The sequence below is a fragment of the Talpa occidentalis genome, unplaced genomic scaffold (assembly GCF_014898055.3).
Source record: "Talpa occidentalis isolate TD23 unplaced genomic scaffold, MPIMG_talOcc4v2.1, whole genome shotgun sequence".
NCBI lineage: Eukaryota > Metazoa > Chordata > Mammalia > Eulipotyphla > Talpidae > Talpa > Talpa occidentalis.
In genome coordinates, this window is record NW_026555331.1 from 17,677,427 (window position 1) to 17,703,584 (window position 26,158).

A 26,158-nucleotide genomic window follows, 5' to 3' on the forward strand; every position below is an offset into this window, starting at 1 on the left:
CGGCTGCCAGGACGGCGGCTGCTAGCGGGAAGGGGCCGGTAAACCTCAAAGCAGTGCGGAGACAGCAGCCGCCTTGTTCCCTGGCCGGGTGACTTTTTTTTCCACCCTCCCAGAGACCAGACACCCCCGCCCCACCCCTGACCCCCCACCTCTCCGGGCTATTCCGTCCCCTCCCCGGGCTCTGAAAGTGTTAATAACCCTGGAGCTTTACGCATCCTTTCCTCTCCACCCCCAAGCCCCCGCCCTCTCACTCTCCCCTAACCCCCACTCAGGGTTCCTAAAAAAGAAAGGTGCAAAGTTTGGTCCAGATAGAGAGGGAGAAATCAAAGCCAAGCCGACACTTCCTGTCGCCCGGGCTCTATATAAAACGTGATGAGCGCACGGGCTGCGGAGTCGCCCCGCAGCGCTCGCCCAGCAGCCGCCGCCTCTTCCGAGCGCTTGAGGTTTCCCGGGGACCACAATGAACAAGCTGCTGTGCTGCGCGCTGGTGGTAAGTCCCAGGCCGCGGGGCCGCGAGCGCGGGCGCCCCGGGCGCATGGAGAGGCTGCCTGCCCCTGCGCCCCGGGCCTCCCCGCGGATTCAGGGGGACAGAGGTCATCTCGCTCCCATCTCCCAGGAGGGATTTGGGGTCAGGTTGGCACAGGATGCCTCTTTCAAGCTACTTCTCTGTCCCTTTCCACTGGAAGTTTCAACTAGGTCTATGGAGAGCAGAAATCAGCTCCAGCCAGGTCTCTTATGGGTGACTGGATTCTATCCATTTTTTCACTGTTGTTATTCTAAGGGTTTTAACCCTTCATTTAGTTCATACTTTTAGTTAACTTGTATGTTGCCGTTATTACTGGCTATTAAGTGCTCGCTTAGGATCAAAATAAATTGGCAGGAGATGTCAACCTTCTTGAAACTTATATTAGGGTAAAATTTGAATGCAGCAAGTATGATAGGATACATCATTAAGTTCATTCCTCACTTACGTGAATCTTTATGGAAGTTTTGAATAATTAGCACCAGAAAATGGATCTCACACACATACACTTGCTATCTGTGAAGTTTAACAGTTTAATAAATTATTATTATTAAAATGGGTTATTCTAGCCCACAACCTCAATATACCGTGGAAAATATTAGTGGGTTAATGTTGGTTATGTTCTAATATATATCCAACAACATAGGGTGAAAAGTTATTTTTAACATACCAATTGGAAAAGAAAGGAAACTTTTTGACTTAGCTTAGCTTCTTTTTTTTTTTTTAATTTGGATTTTGACCAATCAAGTTAATAAGATTCATGTGTGGATTATTCTATGACCAATGATTTATTTCAAATTTATTTATTTCCTCCAATGATTTATATCACTGGAGTGTGGATTACATTGGTATATGAATCAGACATTCATGGAAGGGTAGGAGAACCCACATTTAAGCCACGTGTATGTTTTGAGCGTGTTGGAATAAAGATTTGAATTTCTAATCAGCCCCATAAATAGTGAATGGAAGGCTAAGAAGCCTTCTAGTTAGTTCTCAGCATAAACAAACATGAATCAGTTTAGCGAATAGCAACATCACTGAAGTAAAACTAGGTTGGAAAGTTTCTCAAAGAGAATATCAGTGAGTTAGCACCCAGATCAAGAAATACTCCATTTCCAGCACCGGGGAAGTTCCCTATGCTCCCTCACTACTTGGCCAGAGTAATCAATATTCTGACATCTAACACCATAAATGAAGTTTGCACATATTTGAACTTTTTATAAGTAGACTTTATGTACTTTTTTTGCTTCTGGTTCCTTTCACTTAGGTTCTGTTGTGAGATCATCTTCACTGTTGAATGCATAATAGTTAATCAGTTTTCATTGTTGTATAGTATTTCACAGCATAACTATACCACACTTGATTTAGTCATTTTAGTTTTTGACTAGCATAATAATAATCTTGCCACCAATATGGAGGTATGCAGTCTTCCCAATCCTTTGTATTTAGTGAGAGATTTAATTATAATAAATACATTATTGGTGACTTGAATTTCTGAATTTCCATTAAATAACATGTGCACCCAATAATAAATTAATCAAATGTTTTGAAATGTGTTCTGTATAAAGCACTAGGTATGTGTATAAATACTACTAATTATAGATGATGGCACATTATCAAAGAGAAGATGTTATACATGTCGTGAACATGAGGAAACACTTTAAATAGGAAAGATTTCCCCTTTTCAGTGGTTTCTGAGATTGACTTCATTTTATAAATAATTGGAAATGGACACTTTGTACTTCTACACAAAGAACCCAACATTGTCCTTTTGTAAATGCAGAGGCACAGTTCTAGAAGGTGGAAGCACTGCAGTTTCTTTGTACTTGGCATCCCACTAGACAGTAGGGACAGAGTGGAAAACAAGATGGACACTATCCCTGTCCCCACAGACCTTACAGCCTACTGGGAAAGGCATATATTGAACAAATAACCGTATGTATGAGAGTCACAAAAGATCAAGTATTGAATGACTTGGTTATATGAAAGATGCTGCCCTCCAGGACCATTCAAGGCAAGCAGCAGTGAAGTGGTTAACAGTTTGGTTGCTTTGAACCAAAATTCAAATACTACTACTTCAATTTCCTAAATGACTAAAGGAAACTTAGATCTCTCTTAGGTTTTAGTTTTCTCTTCTATAAAATACGCATACATGCCAGATGCTCCATGTTAACTCCAGCTGCTCACATCCTGTCATGAATAATATGCCAGTAATCTAGAAGAAGTGCATTGTAGGAAGGACAGGCTGACAGTACTCCGAGGAGAGATGGCTATTAACTAGTACCTTGAAGGAGAAAGAAAAATGTTTCATTGTTGGAAATAAAATCAAGGTGTCTGAAACCTAAAAGGTGGGGAAAGTAAAATTGTGTGGCAATGGAAAAGTCTAGCTGCTTCTCTCGAGAGCAGAGAATGTGCTGGTAGGCAAGCAGAGAAGGGGAGAGGTCATTAAGACCAAACTTTCCTGGAGAGTTCATGCATGTACTGCAGTGGAGGCCTGCTTTATGAAGAGAGGTGGTTCGTTAGCAAGTCGTGTCCTTCACGGCTGTGGAGGAGCTACCTGAGCTGAAACATCCTGACCAAGACCTCCATTTTAACTGGTGACTGAAACTTTCCATCATATAGTGCTGCAACCATCCATTGTACTTCTCAAAGCTAAACTCAGAATGAATGTTCTGGTGCTAGGACTTGGAGTCAGGATTAGAGGAAAGAGAGCTAGAGGAAGTAGATACATTTTCTCCCGACAACTGCCTGATCTGTCTGTCCTCCCTTACAATAATGTTATTTCGGATAGTTTTTGTTATTGTTGTTGTTTATTTTGGTTTCCTTCTTCTCTCCCAGTGGTTGAATGTGTATTTGTCTGGCTTGTTTTGTTGTTTATTTTAAGAGAATGATCGCTGGAAAGTTTCTAGGAGAATCTGGCATTTACTCAGTTCAAAACAGTCCTGATCTCTTTCCCTAGCAACCTTCTGGCCTCTGTCACCTAGCAACCTTCAGCACAGTTCCTAGTTTCAATGGACTCTTTAATTTTACTTCTTAGGCTAAAACCATGGTTGTGAAATTCCTTTGGTTGGGGAAGAAAGCATTTGCACCAGATGTTTTATCCATTTACTTATAGAAGAAGACCTGTGGCTCTGTCATCACAGGATTACAAAATACACACAGATAAGCTCACTTTCTTGACCACAGACATGTCCCCTGGACTGTGTTCTAAGCAACCCTCATCCCTCTGCCTGCACCTTCTCTTTCCTAAAAGCTTTCTGAGTATTATTTTCTTTAGTAGCTCATTAACGAAAAGCATTCCCTTTAGTCTGAATTTCTCCATTGCAGCCCTCCCCCAAATGACAGTTTATGGAAGAGAAAGAGTGATCATTGGGTTATTATGATAATTATCATATAATTATTATATTATATTTATATATGATATATAACATTATAATTATATATTATAAAAATTATTAGTATTATTATTGAAGTGACAGTGGTTAACAGCACTGTGGCTTAGAGGTATAGGATCCCACCTCTTTAGATGTATGTTACTATACCCCACCCACCACCAAGGTACCCATAGTCCATTGTGCCCCCTCCACAACCTGTGAGCTTATAAAAATTTATACTTGTATTATTCAAGGCCTTAACTAAGAATGCCTGGCCAGCCATGATGTTGCTACTACAGAGCAGAGATGCTGAAATTATCAACCTATTTATATGCTGTATTCCATAAGACTATAGTCTTCATTCATTGCAGACTTCTCCCAGGCACAATTCTTTGTAAACACCCCATACTCTCCTGCAATGACTATTAGAGTACATGTATTTTACCTACACACATTAGTTTTAGAAATCAATATACTGGCATAAGTATACTATAAAGAAGAAATAAAAGGAAAGTATTTTATAAGAAGATAAGCTTCATGAGAGACATAATGCAGTATTGATATGTAACATCTTTCTGCAGAATGGCCATGAACTGGCCATGAAGAACAGGGACTGGGCCATGTGTGTTACTCAGAGGCATAAAACAGTACGATCATGTATCAACTTTTCTGTCATTAAATTTCTGGAAAATTCAGTATGTATACAAGTCTTTCCACAGAAACTTTGTGTATATATAACATGGAGTTAGGAGCTAGGCACAGTTAATGATAAGTTTTTTTTTTTTTTTTACTAGATCAATTTTATTTAGTAGATCATTTTGTAAATAGGACATTTGAAATGTGTGTGGGGGGGACATGAGATTATTCTTAATTGTTCAGGATATCTAACAGCACACAGTCACTGTGACAACAGAAACCCCCCCATAAATTTCCAGAACTTCTAGGAGATTGTACCATCCAAGTGGTAAACAAAGTATGAGCTCTTTGCAAGCATAGATTTTCATTTTATTCATTTTTTCAACCCCCAGGTACTCCCAGTGCTTGAAACTCAGTGTGTGTTTGCCAGGTCAAAGGAACTATAAAGAGATTTGCTAGGATGTGGACTCATTTACCAGGAGTTTCTGTGGCTAGTTGGACAGAATGTAGCTTACCCTTAAAGATACAACATTGCAATGTGGACTTCCCTTTCTTTTAGAATATAAATACAGCATCCTTCCCACCTGACCGATGCTTTCAATATTATTTTGTACATTTCCACCATGAACGCTCATGACCACCTACATAAACACCCATTCTTACGCATGCAATGAAAGTAAACCAGATTCATATCTTGACCCTCAGCAGCGCTACCTCTGCTCAACTGATCCACTTCCTAACTGCCATTGGATTAGTTTGGGCATTAAGTTTTCATTTTGTCTGACAAATTTTTTTGTAAAATAGCCCAAAAAGGTTGCCGAGTGTATGTTTGAAGTCAGGAAAGTCCAGGACATAGGATAAGCCTGCATTGGAGATAAAAATTCTGGGTCATCATCCTGGGACAGGGTTTTGAAATCATAGGGAAGGATGATTTCATGTGGCAGGAGTTGAAAGAGAGAAGCAGCCTTAGAACTTATTTCTGATACTGATAATATGGTAAACAAAATGCAAATATAAACAGTAATAGCAGCCATGTTTAGAAAAGAAAACAAAAATCAAAATAAAATTTAGCAACCCACAATAGCAGGAACTAGTGAATTGGAAATCCTAGCAACATCTGTAAACTATCTATGCAAGAAGAAAAGAGTGAGGTATGGCCAACTTGAAATAGATACAAGGACAGTATTTTTATGTGACATGTAATTAGTTTTTGGAACTTACTGCCACAGAATATTTTGGGGTAACTAGCTTAGAATGTCTAAAAAAAGAATTCTTTGAGACAGTTGTATGGGATAAGAATAGTGTTACAGAACATTAGGTAAGGAGCTATGTGTACCCCTCCGTCTCTCATTTACCTGGACTCTTAAAATTAATGTGTCGAAGGGCAGAACCATCTTCAGACACACTAATGTGGTTTCTCCCAGCTACAGGGTGATATAATTTCCCAGGTGCTTGAGTAAATTTTTTCACCCCAATTTTTCAGAAGCAACTGAAACAGCCAGACCAGAAATGGATAGAGGATGCTTTCGGAAATAAAATGTCATTCCTGCTGGCCTTCTGAAAAAAATAATATATTCTTAATGGCCTTGATTTATTACTTTCTTACTGTGATTTAAAAAAATTCATCTCTCAAAAATTATGGTTCTAATACTGTGAAAACATTGTTTCATTTCCTCAAAAAATCTTCCATAAAAATCAAAAAGAATAGTCTTAGGATTTGCATTTCCATTTAGTCTGGCCCTTGAAAGCAGTTTCTATAACAGCCTCTTAAAAAATCAAGCACAAAGTTGGGAAATAGGTGTCAAGATGAATTTAGACTTAGAACAAGATAATAATTCATGTACAGCTTGTGACTGCTTTTGGTAAATGCAATTTTCCTCTCTGATCTTTGATCCACAAACCTCAATTCTTTGCCATGTTATATCTCTTCTGCAAGAAAGCTGTTTCTTCTATTCTTAGAAAACATGGATATTAGGATCCTATTCTATAAAATGTTCCCACACCACCATCCATTTGCACCAACATCATCAAGAGAAAAATATAACTTGGGCATTCAAATGTGGAGCAGAGTAACTAACAATCAGACCCCCACAAAAATGGAGAGAAAACAGCTCTAAGTCTTTAGATCTTCCCTAGACTCTAAGATCCAGTTAGTGACTCCATTTCTCTCAGTGTTACTTTATCCAGTCTAAAATAAGGCTGTTAAACCGGGTGATACATAGAAGGTCTGTTTTAACCTTCTGTCATTAAAAAGTGAATTAAAATTATTTATTGCATGCTACTTGTTATTCTAAACATGAAAGTCAGACTTAATTGTTTCTCTTTCTCTTTTTTTGCATGAAAAAACTATCTTAAGAGAATTTAAAATTGCAATTGTCCACATTTTCTCTGCCCATTTGATTTCCTATGTGCAAAATTGAAGATGGAGGTTTTAAAAAATGTTCCTACTTTTCAGTAGTAAGACTTATTAGTTTTAGTCTCACAGATTGTTCTTTCAAACCAAAAAATATTTTCTCCTTAAACAAGTCTTCCTTGTCTTTAGCTAGCATGCATGTCGTTAATGTACATATTTTTCATACTCCATTTAGCTAGAAACCCTAAAACACTCCCTCAGGACTTACTAAAGAGGTATAATTATGATCCCTAGCAATTTCCTTAGACTCATTGAGCAGAATTTTCTTTGAATTTGTATTCAAGAGGAAGTACTTGACAACTGCATGCCTCTCTTTGGCATAAATGTCAGAGCTTCAGGTGGGATAAGCGCGATAATGGGTAGGTTGGCATAACCATTAAATACTGCACTTGATACACAGAGCTGATAGACAGAAACCTCTGCTCCTAGACACTCTGTTTCCTGTCTCTTTTTTTAATACCCAGCAAGATGGAAAAAAGCTTCAACTGGATGATGCTAAAATAAAGGTCGGCTAGAAAGGATGAATGCTGTTTATTGAGCTATGATGTATTAATAGTTGTTAATGCTGTCTGTAAACTGTTCTGAGTTCTCCTTCCTTCCTGAAGCATTAAGATTGTGCCTCTAGCCTCTTTGGGGTGAGGAAGGGAGGTGGGGAAACCATATGAATAGATCTAGCCAAGGACTTGTGAGTTAAAATGATAGGAGTTTCTTCCAAATTAAGGCAATTAATTGCCAATATATGACCTTCAACATTTTTTTCCCCTGTTCTCCTCTATGGCAAACCAGCCATGGTTCAGATATTAGTTACTATATCATGCTAGGTCCTGGACAGAGGATAATGGTAACGACTTTCAGTGGACCTACTCGGAATGTAGCATGAGTGAGAAATAAACCTTTGTTATTGTTAAGCTCCTGGGAATTTGAAGTTGTCTTTTAGGGCAGCATAAAACCCAGCCAGTTCTTACTGATACAGTAGCCAAACACCAGTGATCAAATCTGTGATCTTTGAGGGGCAATCGCTACAAAGAACATTAAGAAAATCACAAACATCTTAAATTTATGACATTGGATTATCAATTTAGACTTCTTCCTCAAAGCATTGTTGAAGAATTCCCGAGGGAGGAATTCTTCTTTCTCCTGCGACTGAAAATTCAACATTTAGGGAAATGAAATTGCATAAAAGTTTATTTGGGCTGCAAAATGGGAAAATCAACAGATTTAACAATAGTTGAGAAATCAGATACCTTATTATGGGAGAGTAAGCAATCAGGTACCATATCTTTTCTCTTCATTGCTTCCCACTTGCTCTTCCTTTGCAGAAGTTCTTGCATCTTTGTCTCTCATTAGGATAGCTTCTGTCCATGTAAGCTAAGCCAAAAGGAGAAAAATCATAAAACAGCCATCATTTTTTGCATACTTGTCATATATGAAAGCCATACAGAATAGTTCATTTAATTTTCTCAAAAATTCTATGATGCAGAGGTTAGTATCTATTTTACAAATGAAGAACCTGACGTTCGGAGAAATTAAGTCATTTTTCCTAAGGTTACGTGGCTGAGAAGTCTTTTCTGTGCTATTGGCGCTTACACTGAGTAAATGAGCTGAGTGAAAAACATCCATAAGTCAGAGTAAAGCCTTTGCGGTTTCTCTTCTCTTCTGGGGTTAAGAGGCCCAGGATGGGGCTGAGGAGGCTCAAATCCTTGGGTGAAGTGAGCACAATGTTGTTATTATTACTTTTTCAGCTCCTTCTTCAGCTGGGGGTGGAGGGGTTACCATGTTATTTTTTTCTTTTGAAATGAAATGTTCAAGCCTTCTTATCAGACATGAAGTCTAAGTCCAGATTCCTTAGGAAACAGAGCATGAGGCAGACACATGTATTTTCATACCTTATTTAAAAATGCAATGCTAGGGAAGCAGGAATGAATGAAAAAGAAGAAAGGCAGGAAAAGGAGAGCCAATCCAAGAGCATGCTTAAGGGAGAAGTTACTGGTTACTATAAAGTGAACCGAGTCTTACAGGAACACTTTCCAGAGAGACTTGGAAACCACTGTATTTCAGGACAGGAAAGGAAGAAGAAATTATTTATCAGGATGGTTGGATGGATAGACAGACAGATAGATGGGTGTATGGACAAAAGACTGATCTCACGGAATTTATATTGTGCTCTAGTTGATTGTTTATATGCCTGTCTCCTCTTATAAAACTGCTAGTCTCCAGACAGAAGAGTTTGTTATTGAAGGTTTGTATTTAGGCAGAACTAGCTTTGAATACCAGCTGGAATGTGTAGTCATCCTGTGACCACTGACAAGTCACTCACCTTCTGTCTCAGTTTCTTCATCTATAAAATGGAGATAATCCTGTCTCATCAGAGGTGGTTGGATGGGATGAATGATAAGACCATGTGAAAGAAGGGCTTAGTAACGCACCTACTATATAACAACATTATAAAAGATCAAGTATTCAGCATGCCACCGAGGCTTCCGGTGTGATAGCCACATGCTGTAGGCACCCAGTAAATGCCTACAAGTTTAACTAGGATAATGTTTTACTTGATTTCTATTTCTAGTTTCTGTTCCATTTTATAACCACTGTGGCTTTTCAGACTTTCTCTCACCAATTGCCCAGACCCATATATTGGTTGGACTTCAGTCTAGGTCATTAACAACCAGAAGAGATTCCATAAGATGATGTGAGTTATGTTATAATCCTCAAAGCACTGTAGACGTGAAAGGGAATTTAAAAATTGACCTTCAGAACTATCAGCACACTAAAATGTATTGCCATTTCTGAGCCCAAACTTCCAAGTATCATAGCTGGAAAACTTCAAACTAGTCACCCTTCCTTCCTGCTTGTCCAATGGGCCAGACTGATTGTAAGGGAAGTTGCAACCAGCACTGCTGTTGAGTTGAAGTTTTCAGAACTGACATTATATATCAAATCTGATGATTAACAAAAGCCTAAGGGAAGAAATAATAAGGTCTGAGAGACCAAATATTTGAAATACTACATTATCTTCCTTAGAAAAGATTTTATTTTAAAAGATTTATTTATTTATGCATACAAGAGCTGAGGTACAGGCCAGAGGTGTGGGGGGGGGGGTGAGAGGATTCACCAGAGACAAAGTGGGGAACAAAACAGGCAGCTCTGCTGAAATAGACAGCTGAGGGGAGCAGCAGGCAAGTCAGGAGAGGTCTGTTGCGCCATGTGGGTCAGCTCCCTGGCTGGGGATCGAACTCGTGCTGCAGAGGCTGCGGACAGCTTCATCGGTTGGCTTAACCCCTTGCGCCACCAGAGAGGTGCTTCCTCAGAAAAGTTTTAAGTGTTTACCTACATTGCAAATTCTTCTTTCTCAGAGATTTTTTTTTTCCTTTTATTTGTCAATCTACCCAATGCTAATTGTCTATAAAACTCCTCTGAAGCCCTGATAGTATCATAAACAAATCTGTCTTGATAATTCTGGTTGATTGCAAACATAAGCAAGGTACAGCTAATTAATTTTAAGGCTTTCAACCAAGTAAAGGAAGCTTCTGGAGGGAACCCAAAAAATCACATTTAAGTTAAATTTATCTGGAGAGAGTTCTTTCACCCCATGGGAAGTAAAATAGTGTCAAGTTTGGCCCAGTGATTCACTTAATAAATCATAATTGCTTGTGTTTCCTTTTCCCTATTGGCCTAGCAAAAGCTGTTGGCAGCTTATCAGTTCTATATAGATGAACAGATTTAATTCATTTGCTCTTACTTCCTTACCTAGAGACATATTCCTCAGCCAAACAACTGGCTTTTATGAAAATTATTAAGCAGTGGTAGATCCTGGGGTGGGGAACTGGCAGCAAGTGATAAACCTCTCAACTGAACAACTGGATTTTTTCTTATATTCACCTTTAAAATGGAAACTAACTGCAAATGGAACTGTACATGCAAAATGCCATGCGAGATGAAAGATGCTTTAAAAAGTCTCCCTTTAGGCAAATTCTGTCATCACTATCATTTTGTAGATTTTGAGTTTGTCCTTGCAAATTTATCCTTTACATGGTGGATATTTGTAAACATCAGTAAACCTAATTATGCTTAGTAGGTCTTCATGATATCTCTTGAATTGAATAAAATTAAATTAGATCAACTGACTACTTGCTATGTAAAACATCTTTGTAAGACACTTCTTAAGCATTTATGGAATGTGGCAACAAGTATTTTTCTCTCTGGGTCCTTTAAGCAAACCCATGGAACTATTTTGAAACATTTGACCAAGACCAAGAAAATGATACTAGATTGCAAAATAGCAAAACTGATTTTAAAAACAAGTCAGAGACAGTATTTTCTGGAGACAATTAAAAAGAGGGTAGGTAATTAACTTATGGCACATCTTAGGTGTCTTACTTCCCATGGAAAAGGAAACTTCAAATTGTCTCCAGAAAAGAATCTGATTCAAAATGTCTCTTATTTCCCTCTGTGTAATGAACATATAAAATAATGCCTCTTACTTGTCTGGACTTATTCTTTACCAAGTTTACTTATGTCCCTATGTTCATTTGAAATGTAACAATTTAAGGGGGATTCAAATTCAGAGATAGCTAAAATGATGTTTATTCTTCATTTTCAAGGTAAAATGGTAGTCCAGAGTTACTAAGCTGGTGGTCAACCTGCATTTGAACCCCTGTATGCACATTATAAAGTAGATTTCCAGCTGAAAATGCTCTTGTTAATTCACATTGATCTAATTGCCAAGCTATACACTTTTAAAACGTATTATTCATTTAGCAATCTTTTTGAAACTGCGCTATCTCTACTTTTTTTCAACCTTCTCTTTTTTCATCCTACATGCAAATGATTATAAGTCTGAAAGGTTAGCATTTTAATTTACATTTTTTGCTTGTACATAATATCTTTGGGTAATCGCATCCAAACTCTCAGCTTCTAGAGTCATTTATATGCTCATAACCCTGAATGCCATGAATTCCCAATACATTCTCCAGTTGTCTACTACACATCATCACTTGAGTCTCATAGATGGAAGATGTTCCAAACTAACCCATAGTTTTTCTCCATGACTGTCTCTTCCTCTTGCTATCAGTAATTAGTGGCTACACCACATAGCTAAGGGTTAGAATTCATGGGCATGTTCTCTAACTGCTCTTTCTTTTCCCCCCTGCAGTACCCCATATTCGTCCCTGTCTCTGCTCCATAACCAGTGCCAAACTTCAGCCTCCCATCACTTATGACTTCTCTTGTTTCTCTTGTTCCCCTTTCTTCTCTGCTCCGATTTTTTTGTGGTGTTTTAAGACTATTTTACATCAGACTGGGCTTTCAGATGAATATTCCTATGAAGTGGTAACATTAACTCACTCAACTCCATCACTTAGCAGCATTTCCAAAGCATGGTAATTGTTTCAATACATGATTGCTAACTAAATGAATAAATATTATTTACGGACTGGAAGAAAAAAGGGAATGAGCTACATTTCTAAGATTACAGAAAATCAATAAACTAATCTTCATAGGAAAATAGGTTATTTTTAATAAGCTTTCTAGTTTACACTCTAAGAGATCTTTAGGAAATTCACTATGATATATATCCTGAATGTTTCCTTTCTTGGCTAAGATGAACTGTAAAATGGCATGGTTTCCAAACTGACCAGAAGTTTAGCTAACTCTGGATAGTCCTCAAATAGTTCTCTGCGGCAAAGATCATGACACGAGGGATCACAAAAGGAACTCCCAAACCAAGTAGTTATTTCAAGCTGTGCGTGGGCTCTTTTTAATGAATTTTCCATAAACGGAAACCCACTGGGTCACTCATGGTCCTACATACCAGAGAGCAAGCCCAGTAGAAGGGGATTGGCTGCATTGCATAATGCAAAAATAAACTTGCTGGAGGAAATATATTCTTTTGTCCTTTAGGAAGAAGCATAAACCAGTAAATGCTCTGGTCAAACCACTTATCTGAGTAATTTCTATCTCAGTAGTGTCGGACAAGAACTAGTCTTAGCACAGAAATACGAAAGTCAACATCATCTGGACTTGGGGAGGTTTTGGTTGCTCTGACTGCTCTGATCTCCTAACTTAAGTTCCTGAGCCTCAGTGAAAAACCAGCACTTTGAGGCTGGTATTTGGACTATGCATGAAGGCTATCCCATAAGTGAGAACATCTGGTAAGTGTTAAAGGACTTAAAGGAAAATAGTTTTCTGTGGTACATGCTCTGAGTTTGAATTCTACCTACACTAATTACTGTGGCCCGGGATGGTTAATAACTCATTCTGTGACTAATTTTTACAGTTTATGGATATTAATAATGAAGATAAAATATCCTAGTGTTGGTTCAAACAAACATAAAGGTTATTTTCTTGTCCATTGCTTGGCACAGATTAGAGGTTTAATGCATGAATGTTAGAGTGAAATACACAACACAATTCTGTCTTTGTTTTGCCATATTTTGCTGCCTACAAAAAAAATTTACTTTACAGTCCCCAAATTTGTGGAATTCTCATTAGAAAGTGTGTGTGTGTATATATATATATATATATATATTTTTGGAACCAAGAATTGGATGATTCATGAAAAAACAAGGTAGAGCATTTAATGATAAAATGCTTACACAGATATCTTAAGTATTTTATTTTGGCTTTAGACATTTAAATAAATGTTCATTCACCTGTATTTTGAGATCTGACTAAGGCTATTCTTGGAATTAGTGTTTACCAACTGGAGTCCCATGCTGTTTTGCTTACAAAACTCTTATCCATAATACATTGCCCATCCATTTCAGTTTGCAATTTAAAGACATCATTCAGACAAATGGATTATGTAACTTTTCTAGATATTTCCTCAATTATCTTAGCTACTCCAAAATCTATAATGGGTCTTTTGTTTTGATTTTTTGGCTCATCTTTATCAGCTTCATCCCAAACTATTTGCTTTACTTTTCATAGCAATATTTCTGTTTTTCACACCCAGGTTTATTGGTTACATTATATGTAATTGAATTACCTAATTATGGTTACAATTATAGCATATACATACGTCTATACATATATATAAATATATAAACATGGTGTACACCATAAGCATAAACAGATTCAGCAGCAAACATACAGCTGACTTTTTTGTTAAGCACACGGCTCCACTGAAAACAGCATATGGGAAGAAACGTGCTAGAGGAAAAGGCATAGCTGAGAACTCAGGTTGTTGAGGTATCAGTGGATTTTACAGAGGGAATGGAAGCATGGGTGGATCTGAAAAGTGGAGATTGCTGGGGAGAGTCCTGCTGTTGAAAAGGCTTTCACAAATAAAATAATAAAACGAAGTAAAAATGGATTAGAGCCAGACATTTGTTTCCAAGTTCACTGGCTAATTAAACTCTTCAAACCACAGTGTATTACAATGGTAGATCCAGAAAAGTCTTTGAAGAAAAATGAATTCAGTACACCCACTATCTTCACCTCTTACCATCATCTGCTAACTTTTATTAGGTGAGGAAAGAAGGTTGGGTCTGAAATAGAAAATTCTTTAACACTGTCAAACAAAATGGAAGGTAAGGAGAGGGACAGAGCTATTAGAGGTATAACCTCAACCCTTTCAAGAAAAAAGGCCTAGGAGCTTGAAGAAGAAGGAAGCTGGACTGGTGGGAGACCCTAGATCTGAGGACTTCAAATTCCCCCTTCAAGCTCAAGTAGTCTGCACCAGAGAGAATGGGAGGAGGAAGAAAGAAAGTAAATGGAGAGAATACTCCAGTTTCTTTAAAGGTCAAGCATAAAACACACACACACAAACCCAAAGTTGTCACTGCTCTACAGCACTTTATGCTCCTACAGACACACCTATGTCCGCATCCTAGCTTTTGCAGATATGTGAAACAGTTGTATGGCAACTGAAATTTACACAGCAATTTATCTTTAAACCTTTATTAGATTTAAATACTATCAGCTGGCAAAGGAGATAGCGCTAGCATGAAGATGATCTGTCCTGTGGCATCTTTTCCATGCTTTTCCAGGAAATGCAAAAGAAAGTAAAAGAGGACCGAGAAGAAAGGCTGTATTGATAGGTCCTATCCTCTGTCCAGTAACTGGTTCCAGAATTTCTGTGTGGGAACTGGGGCTAACCAGAAAATGAGACCTAAACATCCAGTTTTGGCCACACAGAGTTCTGTCCTTTTACCAAAGTGGAAAATTTTCAAGGGAAACACAGAGGCTCAATGGAACTTGCTGAAAACAACCCTCAATTTCTCAAGGCTTTCTGATTTTTTAAAAATATATACACTACTTCCCTGCAGTGCCCTTGGAGACATTACCATCACTAGTATAATTGCTCTCTAATTCTTAAGGTGGCCTGGTTTAGTTTTTTTCTCTGCAGACTCTTTTCACTTCAATGTCCCTGTAGTTTGAAGAAATGCAACCAATTTTCAAAGCATAGTTTCAGGAAACCAGTAATGTCATGTCCAGTTGCCTAGAAAAATAGAAATCGCATCAGCATTCTTAGTCAGATCTTGTGTTTGTTTAACTCCTTCTAGTGAGGAACACAAGCACCAGCTGTGGGGTTTTCCCATCCCTTCCCCCACCATGTGGTCAGGAAGAGAAAAGTCAGCACTGGTGAATACATGGGCATCACCAAACTCTGTTGAAGTTGAAGGGGGACTGGTGGATGTGAGTTTGGGGAAGTCTCCAGACTCCTAACTTTCTCGGCACTATCTTGCAAGATAAAGGCATCCCTGGGGACCTCTGATCCAGGCCTCTTGAAAGCCAAAGAACCCTCAAAAGTGACTTTTCAGGAAACTGAAAGTGAACAGTAAGGGAAAAAAGCATTTCTCACTGCTTTCATGTCTCTTTGCAAGTTGCATCAGGAAAACATCTAGCCTTAGTCTTGAAGATTTTAGAAACACTTAAGCCAAGTTTGGCTGAGGGGTGCTGAAGGACATAGCCTAATATATTTAAATTACCCACTGGCAGCAAAATCAATTGTTTCTTCTTGTTTTGCCTCCTTTGTAACATTGATCACATTTGTGAGTATTTATTTATTCCCTTCACTTGCTGTCAGCCTCTAGGCTAGGCTGAGAGCTCCTGAAGATCAGGACTACCTTTGTTTTGTGCACCATATATTAAATTCTTCCACATGGGTGGTTCACAGTGGGTGCTTGGTCAATGTGTTGAATGAATAAGGAGGTTCCATCTATCTCTGAAAGACCCAGAGCACACCAGAGCCTTTACCCATCTCTGGTTTCATCAAGAAGTTGTCCTGAAAGACCATAGAAGGAGCCCCGATTTTGCACTGTATTCTCTTTTTGCTCGTTGGAAGTGCTTTACATCCCAGAACTTTAGAAATTGTTCTCAGTTGAAAAGTCCATGACCCTGACTGAGATGGTTTGTCCTTTGCTTCTGGTTTATCAGCTCATATTGGGTCTCTCAGTCCTGAAGCTTAACATATGCCATTAAGAGGTAAGAAGTTGCTTAGATTAAAATGTCCAAATGCCTATGAAAAAAGCCAAAATTCAAAAGGGGGTGTGACTTCCCAAGCTTGGCATGATATTCCCAGGCCAAAGATTTTCTGTGAGATTTCTTGGATCTGCAAGGAAGAGAGTTTGGAAAAATTATTGTTTGGCCTGGTGCCTACCCAAAGCCTGAAAATAGTCAGTGTTGATCCCTGTACCAAAGACAAACAGTGAAAACCAAACAAACTATTCCCTACATACAAAAACCACTCTCTTCTGAGCGTGTTTCCCACCATCAGTACTTCGATGACTCCTTCCAGTCCTTCTGAGATCTGCAACACAAGACAGGACAGCCAGGGAGTCACCGTCCTGAGCAGCACCTTTGCCCATGAGAGCCTCTTCCTCCAGCTGCATAGACTTCTTCTTGCCTTTGTGTATGGAAACATCTGAAATCCTGCCTGCTCCCTGAAGTTCTGCCCAATTAACATGAAGAGTATATTTAATTTCCTAGACAGCATTTACCCATCAATGGAGTCAAAATCCAGGCATATAATGTTCGGAGGAAATAGCAGTCTTAAAGTTCTAGGGATCCTTCAATGAATTACGTTCCATGGGGACAGGGATCTTGTCTTACTCCTTCAGAATATCCCTGGTGGGAATTCAATGTCTAGCTGTTGCACACGAGTGACTGATTGGAGTGACTGTTGAGGTCATCATACAACCTTCACACATCGCCCATTCTTCACTCTGGAATCGTGACATCTTAGAATGGAAAAACTAAGACCGAGATCATCTGGCATTAAAGACTGTTATCCCTCTATCTTCCTTCCATGTTTGAAATCTCTCATTGGCTTTTTGGTGTTTTTTTTTAATATTTACCATCTAATATATAATTTATTTGTAATTTGTTATTTTTTACCTCTCCCCTCAATTGGATTATAAACTCCACAAGAGCAGGGTTTCTTGCCTATTATTTATTCACTGTTGAATTTCAGGGGCCTAGAAAACAGTTTGCCATATATTAAGGGCTCAGTAACCATATTGCCCTGTGAGTAAATGAAAGAATAATTGTCGAGTAGGGACATCACACATCAGAAACACTGCAAACTTTTTCTTCTTTTTTTAATCCTTTACCCCAACTCCACACCTGAAGAATCAGAAGGCCTGGGAGAATGAATCCAGGAATATATATTTGTTTTGAGGAGTATATATGTGATTCTGGTCTAGATGTTCAGAGACTTAGTCACTGAGAGAAAACTACCAGTGGCAAAACTTGGCTTCTGGACTTCCTTGGTGGTGAAGGTCAATAGGTAGGAAGGTCATGAGATTTAAAGAACAATTTCTTGAATCTAACACAGTCTTTGTACAGAAGCTGCTCTCTGTGTCCATGCTAAGATGACACTATTTTCATTTCTCCTGCTAGCTCCTGGACGTCTCCATTAAATGGACCACCCAGGAAACCTTTCCTCCCAAGTACCTGCGTTATGACCCAGAAACCTCTCGTCAGCTGATGTGCGACCAATGTCCTCCTGGCACCTACCTGAAACAGCACTGCACCTACAGGCAGAAGACGGTGTGTGCGCCCTGCCCTGACCACTACTACACAGACAGCTGGCACACCAGCGACGAGTGTCTGTACTGCAGCCCGGTGTGCAAGGAGCTGCAGCATGTCAAGCAGGAGTGCAATGGCACCCACAACCGCGTGTGCGAGTGTGAGGAAGGCCGCTACCTGGAGTTGGAGTTCTGCCTGAAGCACAGGAGCTGCCCACCAGGGTTTGGAGTGCTGCACACAGGTACTCATCCACCTCCCCCAGGTGGCAAAGTCGGGGAGGAGGGCAAGTTTAACTTGTGTCCTGATGACATTTTAGGAGAGCAAACTGCAATGGTAATGAAAGCTGCTAGGTATGCACTATGTGGATTGCTGGCAGAGGACCATTTCTTAGAGGAATACTTTGCCACTACAGGGCAATTTAGTGACAAATTTCAAATGCAGCAAATAGCTCTCTAATGAGATGCATGATGAATTGCTCTTTTTTCGAGGCACACATTCCGAATTGCACTGTTTATAGTTGATCTATACCTCTGTGCTTCACTTCAGCATGGACAGCTTCAAACTGCAGTGCTTTTTGACAAACATCAGAAATGTTAATTGATACCAAGAGAGTAATTATACTGATATTAATGAGGCTCTAGAGTGCTAACAATGAGCAGTTATAATTAATTTTGTAAAAAATGAGAATGGTTAGGGGAAATGCATTGCACTATTAAAAATGAAGCTAGTTCTTCCTTAAGCATGGGAATTGAGTGTCTGGGAGGATAAAGACTGTAGCAGTATCTCTTCAATAAGCTTATTCTTTATCTTAGACAAAACAGATTGTCAAGCCAAGCGTAAGTACCTGTCTGCAAACAAAGTACTTTCTCTTTTTGCTTTTTGAGCAGACAGGTTAAGGCCAGAGGGCACTGAATCTACAGCTACAACTCACATTTTTTCCTTATTTACCAAGTTTCAGTGTAGTCTGTGTCCTTCCATGGCTTGGGAAAATGAAGAGTATTCATTTACTTTTCTGGAGGAAGTAGTAATCAGTATAGATCCTGATTTCTCAATATGAAGCAGAGTTTCTCAACCTCGGCACCACTGATATTTTGAGCTGGATAATTCTTTTTGTGGGCAGCTGTCCTGTGCATTGTGGAATCTAGCCACCAGATGCAATAACATTTCTTTCCTAGATGTGACAACTAAAAATAACTCCAGACATTGTCTCTTGTCTCCTGGTTGACAAAATCACCCTTATCGACAAGGGTGGTTGACACCCACTGGTTGAGAGGATGCTAATTATTTATAACTATTCTAATTTTCAGAAATTGTAGTATACATCTGAATTATTAGAAGATCTATAGCATCTAAACTATAAGATGACACATACTTTTAGTTTAAGAGCAAACTTATTCAAAAATTGAAACTAGTAACTTTCCTAAAGCTGTGAATCTTATAAAATTAATCACAGAAGGTGCAAAATGCCTCTCACATGACTATTTGAGAAATTGGTGACACTTCCTAGTTTTTATTGGATGATACTTTGGGACTCAAAAGCTAAGCCAAGTTGCAGAGGGAAAAAAGCTCATCCAACAAAAACAAATCCATTTAATTCAATTCGGTAGGTTGCATATGTAGAAGAATTAAGTAAGCAGGGACTCCACAGCTGGGAAACTAGAATATTTTGAAAATAATAAAAATAGCAAGGATTTTTCTCACATGTGCATGAAAATCTGTTTGTAGAATGAAGTAAGCAGGCAGTCAGAAGACAGGACAAAGACACACATTTTATTTTGTGCCATCACTGTGGACTTATTTACCATTCCCTCCCTAAAAACCCACAAGGTAGTTCCTCATGGAAAATAAGAGGTTTCCAGGCCAAAGAGATGGCAGGACTATGGACTGTTATTCTAAAAAATAGCTAACAACCATTCCTTCTTGTTTTGAAGTCAGATCATCTCTTCTTCATACTTTGCTTTTCTTTCTGCTAGTCCTGTAATTTCTATGTAATTATCTATGGCGAACCTGGCAATATTCTCAGATGTAAAGAATTCCTCTCATTATTAGAGTTCCTATTTTGCCTGCAGGCTTACACTTTTTATGTTCCCATGGATATTAATAAGGTAAAATCATTTACTGAGATGGATAATTTTCCTTTTATAAAATGTTCTATCCGTTATAAAAGAGGGAAGCTCTATTCAAAAAGGTCATTATAGAAAGCCATCCAAAGATGAAGAAACTTACTTCTACCATTCTTGGATTCCTTTTGTTAAAGAATCTTAAAGTCTAAATTACCTGAAAGAATGTCTTCTCATACTTGTGACTTTCTCATTCGAATGCCTGAGTAGAACCAAGTCATCAATTTCATCTGAACAATGACAAGATTCTTCTTTATGTGGTTGGCTTTTCAGAACTTGTGACAGCTGGCAAAGAGAGACTTGGATGCAGCTGTCCAAGTCTACTTATTCCTAAAATACTAGCAGTGAAAGAATATCACGGAACACCTGTCCAAATGCTTTTTTATGATACTGTAGTATTTGCTATGGAGTCCAATCCTGCTTAAGGGGCGGGGATAGTGTAAGAAAGTGCTTAGAAAAATAGGCTTCTTTGTAAGGTAATTCCTAAGCTGATGTCAGGCCCTGGCAGAAAGGGCACTAAATATGTGAAGGTTCATGTCTGTGGTGTCCTCTCTCTCTCTCTCTCTCTCTCTCTCTCTCTCTGGCCAATCTTTTGTCATTTTTACTGGTCAATGCATGATCAAGCCCTTTAGACATGAAAGATGCAGGGAACTATGAAATTAGAGCCAACTCATAAGGCTATTTTTTTTTTCTGGTTTTAGTAAAATATACAATGAAGTGGGAGGTTGATATTTTTAATAAATGCAGCTTATTAACTTATATAGCTTTCAATATCCCTTTTTAGATCTGTTAGCTTGCATAAGGCAGAATTGGCCTGTAAAAGCTATATTTGAATATTGAAGACTAAGTCTGTTCAACTAGCTTACACTAGATGGAGGTATTTTCATATGCAAATACACAGCAAGATACCTTCACTCCATGCAGAACAGAGTCAAGGATTTGAAGGTATTTGTGGAGTGGTTCAAGTTTTCCTACCATTGATTTTTCCAAATACATCAATTATCGTTTCCACCATGAAATAAAATGCCCTTGTAGTTACCCTTCCCTGAAATTTTAACAACTGTGCTCTTTTAAAGCTCAACAATTTAAGCAAACGGTATATAATCTTCCATTTACTCTATAGCTTAACTGCAGGCTTACGCTTTTAAGTCAGCAACCGACTTTATTGCCACTTTCAAAAGTTTTATTATAATGTTGTAAATTTTTACTTCTCAAGGTTAGCATACTTATGAGTTGCTTTACAATTAGGATTCCGGAAAGAAAGAACTTTAGTAGGAACTGATTGGAAGTTAACAAGGCAGCAATGGGTACTGATTTCAAAGAATGATCTTCCAGCAGTTACAAAGCATCTCTCTTCATAATTTCCAGGAATAATTGTGTGAAGACTATGGTTGGGAAGAAACCCTCACAGACATGACCACACAGGCTGATAAATGAATACCCTGGCTTTTCTTTCATTTCATCTCCCATTTCCTGGGTGTTGTGTGGGTAAAGCAAAAAACTAACTTGTGTTCCTTTTACAAGGAGGAGAGACAGCCTAAGGCGATAACAGTAGAAGTTTTGTTCTCTCTGTCTAATGAAGTGAAAAATGAAAATGTTTGAGTTTTATGCAACATATTAGTAGCAGTAAAAACAAAGTGAAAAGTCTTTCGAAATATGTGTTAAGAGGGTATCTGTTGTGAAAGTATTTGAGAAGGTGCTAAATGGCTTGGTGTTTTCTATAGGAACCCCGGAGCGAAATACAGTTTGCAAAAGATGTCCAGATGGGTTCTTCTCGAATGAAACATCGTCTAAGGCACCCTGCAGAAAACACACAAATTGCAGTGCATTTGGTCTCCTTTTAACCCAGAAAGGAAATACTACGCATGACAATCGATGTTCTGGAAATAGTGAAATGACTCAAAAATGTGGAATAGGTAATTATATTTTAAAATATCAGCCTTTGTACAACCTCTGAGTTGGACATATGGCACCCTGGCCATCTTAGTGAAACACACATTTTTCTCTTTCTCAAATTTTAACCAGCTTAAGGCCATTATCTGTGAATCATTGCTAGCACAGTTACCCCAAATCTTCCCCAAAGTTCCCATCTTCTCACACAACAAGCTCTAAACCTTAACATTCTCCTACTCACACTTATCCATGGGAAAAGGGATGGTGGAGAGATTATATCTGAGGTCAAATTAACAGAGTTCAAATCACAGAATTTTTTGTTATGCATTTGTGTCACTTTTAAATATATCTGTGTTATTATCCAAAGTATAAGTTGTCATCTAAGAAGCTAAGTGATATATATCGCTGCCAAATTAGAAATATAAAATTGGCTTTTGTTACCTATAATATTACTGTCTCAACTGCATGAAAATTCCATTTTTCTCCCATTGACTTAAACTCTTTATTTGAAAGGGTTACTAGTTCCAAACTCACGTCTGAATAGATCCCATGTTGTTTATGACATGAATCAGGTTGGTGTCTTCACCCTTTCCATACTATCTCTAGAATAATCTCAGCCCTTCCACCAAGGGCTCATCACACCAAGGAAGATTTACTTCTTAGCAAATACGATGAACCAACTTGACTCTTCCTAAGCATCATTTTTAGACATGGAAGCATAGATATGTGGGTAGAGAGATTAAGATTCCAACACAGTTCCATCATTTTTTACACTGTGTAATTAGAATCTTAGACAAGTTAAGGTGATTTCTTATCTAAATAATGGACTGAGGAGTCCTAAGAGGAATCACTTCTAACTTTAATATTCTCTTATTTTAGTTCATTTTTTATTTTATTTTTATCATCCAAGCAACTCTTCATAGGTATAAGGTATGTTGTTATAACAGGCTTAACAGGTTGCTCACGTTCAATGTCACTGGTGAATGGCAGAGCCAGGATTCAAATCCAGTTCTGATAAACCCAAAGTCAACTCTTAATCTCTGATAAGCTGACCCTCCCTAGACATTCACACCTTAGTACTCTTATCTATAAAATGCCGTTTGTGTTTGAGTGTTTTTCTACTTATACATCTATATCCAAGTTTTCTCCCAAAGGGAAACTATGTTTGTATATATGCAGAAAGTAATATATTATTCCACTTACTTTTCAAGCTCCTTTAAAGACAGTGATTATGTTTGTTTTGACACCGATGGCCACTAAATGACTGTGTAGACACTATGTAACTTTTAATAGAATGTTAATATTTATATCAAATTATAGAATTGTTTTAGTAATTTATTTCTAACAATATTATATTCTTATCTTTATTAAACTCTCTCCCCTTCCCAAAATGCCCTTAAAGATGTAAGCTCAGTTGGGTTGGCAATTTGCCACTAAGACCAGCTAATAAAAAGGTGATTGTTATTTCATTTTGCATTTTATCATAGTCTGTCTTGGAAAATTCAAGATTGATTGGTATGTTGGTTTTTTAATTCTGTCTTTTGTTCAATAGACTTCCAAACATCCAATTGTTAAATACCTCTTCTTGGTTTTTCATCTCTCTCTAGATGTCACCTTATGTGAAGAGGCATTCTTTAGGTTTGCAGTTCCTACCAAGTTTACCCCTAACTGGCTCAGCATCCTGGTAGACAATCTGCCTGGCACCAAAGTAAATGCAGAGAGTGTCGAGAGAATAAAACGGCAACACAGCTCACAAGAACAAACTTTCCAGCTGCTGAAGTTATGGAAACATCAAAACAAAGACCAAGATATGGTCAAGAAGATCATCCAAGGTATGGCAACTGAAATAAAGAAGTTAATCAGAAATCAAAGATCTCCATTTCTAGTAAAACAGGAATCAGATTATGTACCCGTGTGACTGTGTGGCTGATGTTTCCCTTTAAGGAATTATTGTTAGACTGAAAAAGTTTTCACCAAGAAGTAGTGTAGATGCTGTTCCATTGGCCACCATGTAAGGCTTTAATTCTCATCTCCCAGTTCCCTTCACCCAATTCCTTTCTAAGGCTTGTTGAACACTCTAAAATATGAATGCATTTAAATATAGGACTAGACATTGGGAAAACTGCCTTTAGATCCCTCAGGAGTATTATTAGCACAATGTGGAAGTGCACTAGCTACCTACACATTTTTGAACCACTTTGGATCTGACCTTGCATTTCCACTCAGAAGCTATGTTGTGTTTATTTGATGCTTCTCTCCAGAGAGACTCAAAGTGCCTTACAGATACCCTCTTAATAATCCTTACAGCATGGCCTATTTTAAAATTACCATTTTAATAGCATATGTTGTGAGGATTAATGAGATATGGTCTGTAAAGTGTTTGAGTCTCTCGGAAGGAAGGGCTGGTTAAAATAAAGTACTCTTGTATTTTAGAGTTTTATAAAGAATCTCCTTTAAGAAACTTGTGTGTGTGCGTGTGTGTTTTGGAGAATCAAAAAACTGAAAGCAAGTTTTTTTCAGTGTAAACCAAAACTGTAATCTTAAAAATGTAGGCTTTAAGATATCAACTGGAAAGAATTCTGACTTCAATTAGCAAGGAGAGGACATGTCAGGAGAGGAGGGACGCTGGTCTAATGCGTACATTGTCAATGCACATTCTTTCTGCTCTTCACTTGTAGTTAAATGACTGGGGAGTCCTGCCTTACCCTAAAAGCCCCAAACATCTAAAACCAAGGCAAGAGATTTTAAGAGAATAACATATTTGGCAGTTGAATGCTTCCTTGTGAAAAGAGTAAAATTTTCTTCTGCTTTTGGCCAACAAAATGTATTCTTTGAAAGCATAATTAGCCCTGAAGCAAAAAAGAAAGAAGTAAAGAATCAGAAGGGAACAACTCCCTATTTTATAAATGAGCACATTTCAACCTAGAAAGATGAACTGACTTGCCTTCAGGCTTGCAGATACTAAATGACTGATGTCATTAACAGAAATGCTGGCTACTCCCTCTTATGTTTGTGTCCTATTTCATTACTGCAATAGTCTTTAGGCCATGGATATCCTCTTGCTCCTGTGCTTTAGGTTACTGAGTTTCCAGATCTTTTCTCTCATGATGTTCATCCTTTGGTGCTATTTATTAAAGACCAGGGGGAAACAACTAACTCTTTTCAAATAGTGTATATGTTGGATATCAACTAGAAAAAGCCAAAATTACAAAATTCAATTATAAATTGAATCCTTTTTAAAAAATGTTATGGTGATAATTTTCCCAAATTTTCTTAGATAGCTGGGAGTGATGTGCCTTTAGGTTTTTATTTAATTTTCAAAATTAGAGTTTTTCAACAATACTTAGAGGCTTAGAATTTAAAGCATGTCATCCTATTGTAATACAAAACTTTATCAATAGCAGTTCTCAGAAATAAGTAGCATCACTCATGTCTCTCAAAAAAAAAAAAGAGAGGTTATCTTTAAAATAAAATTACAAAACTCTGGGAGATCTGTCTGCTTCAGGGTAGACCAAGAATTATATACATCACTTGACCATCTGGGGTTTGGCTTTATGCAGATATCGACCTCTGTGAAAACAGCGTGCAGCGGCACATCGGACACATGAACCTCACCTTTGAGCAGCTTCACAGCTTGATGGGAAATTTGCCTGGGAAGAGAGTCCCAGCAGAAGACATTGAGAAAACCACGAAGACATGCAAACCAAATGAGCAGATTCTGAAGCTGCTTAGCCTGTGGAGAATAAAAAATGGCGATCAAGACACTCTGAAGGGCTTAATGCACGCGCTCAAGCACTTGAAAACATATCATTTCCCCAAAACTGTCACTCAGGGTCTAAAGAAGACCATCAGGTTCCTTCATAGTTTCACTATGTACAGACTGTACCAGAAGCTATTTTTAGAAATGATAGGAAACCAGGTTCAATCAGTCAAAATAAGCTGCTTATAACTGGAAGTGGTCGTTAGGCTGTTTCCACACAATGGGTCAGAGCCGATGGATGAGTAAACCATTTCTCAGGCACTTGAGGGGGTACAATGATTTCTTTCTCATCACCAAGGTCTAGATTTGGCCACAGGGCATGAAACAAAAAGTTACGGTGTGGAGAAAGAACTAATATTTCCCCCAAAGTTCAATAAATCCCAAACAGTTTATCCAACTGACAGATCTGGTCCAGTATCTACTGACTACATTTTCCTTTATTACTGCTTGCAGTAATTCAACTGGAAA

General features: G+C 38.2%; 1 protein-coding gene across 1 annotated transcript; it reads left to right on the forward strand.

The window, feature by feature from the left end:
- Positions 1-263: 263 nt before the first annotated feature.
- On the forward strand, positions 264-26,158 carry TNFRSF11B (TNF receptor superfamily member 11b). The gene is made up of 5 exons (XM_037502384.1): positions 264-490; positions 17,789-18,158; positions 21,762-21,953; positions 23,538-23,762; positions 25,491-26,158. The coding sequence occupies exons 1-5, from the start codon at positions 461-463 to the stop codon at positions 25,877-25,879; spliced, it is 1,206 nt and encodes a 401-aa protein (XP_037358281.1). The 5' UTR covers positions 264-460; the 3' UTR covers positions 25,880-26,158.

Bases quoted from the DNA above. Each gene is read 5' to 3' on its own strand.
- TNFRSF11B (XM_037502384.1), top strand. From the start codon at position 461: ATGAACAAGCTGCTGTGCTGCGCGCTGGTG. The intron at 491-17,788 runs GTAAGTCCCAGG...TTCTCCTGCTAG, and splicing joins TGCTGTGCTGCGCGCTGGTG to CTCCTGGACGTCTCCATTAA. The intron at 18,159-21,761 runs GTACTCATCCAC...TGTTTTCTATAG, and splicing joins GTTTGGAGTGCTGCACACAG to GAACCCCGGAGCGAAATACA.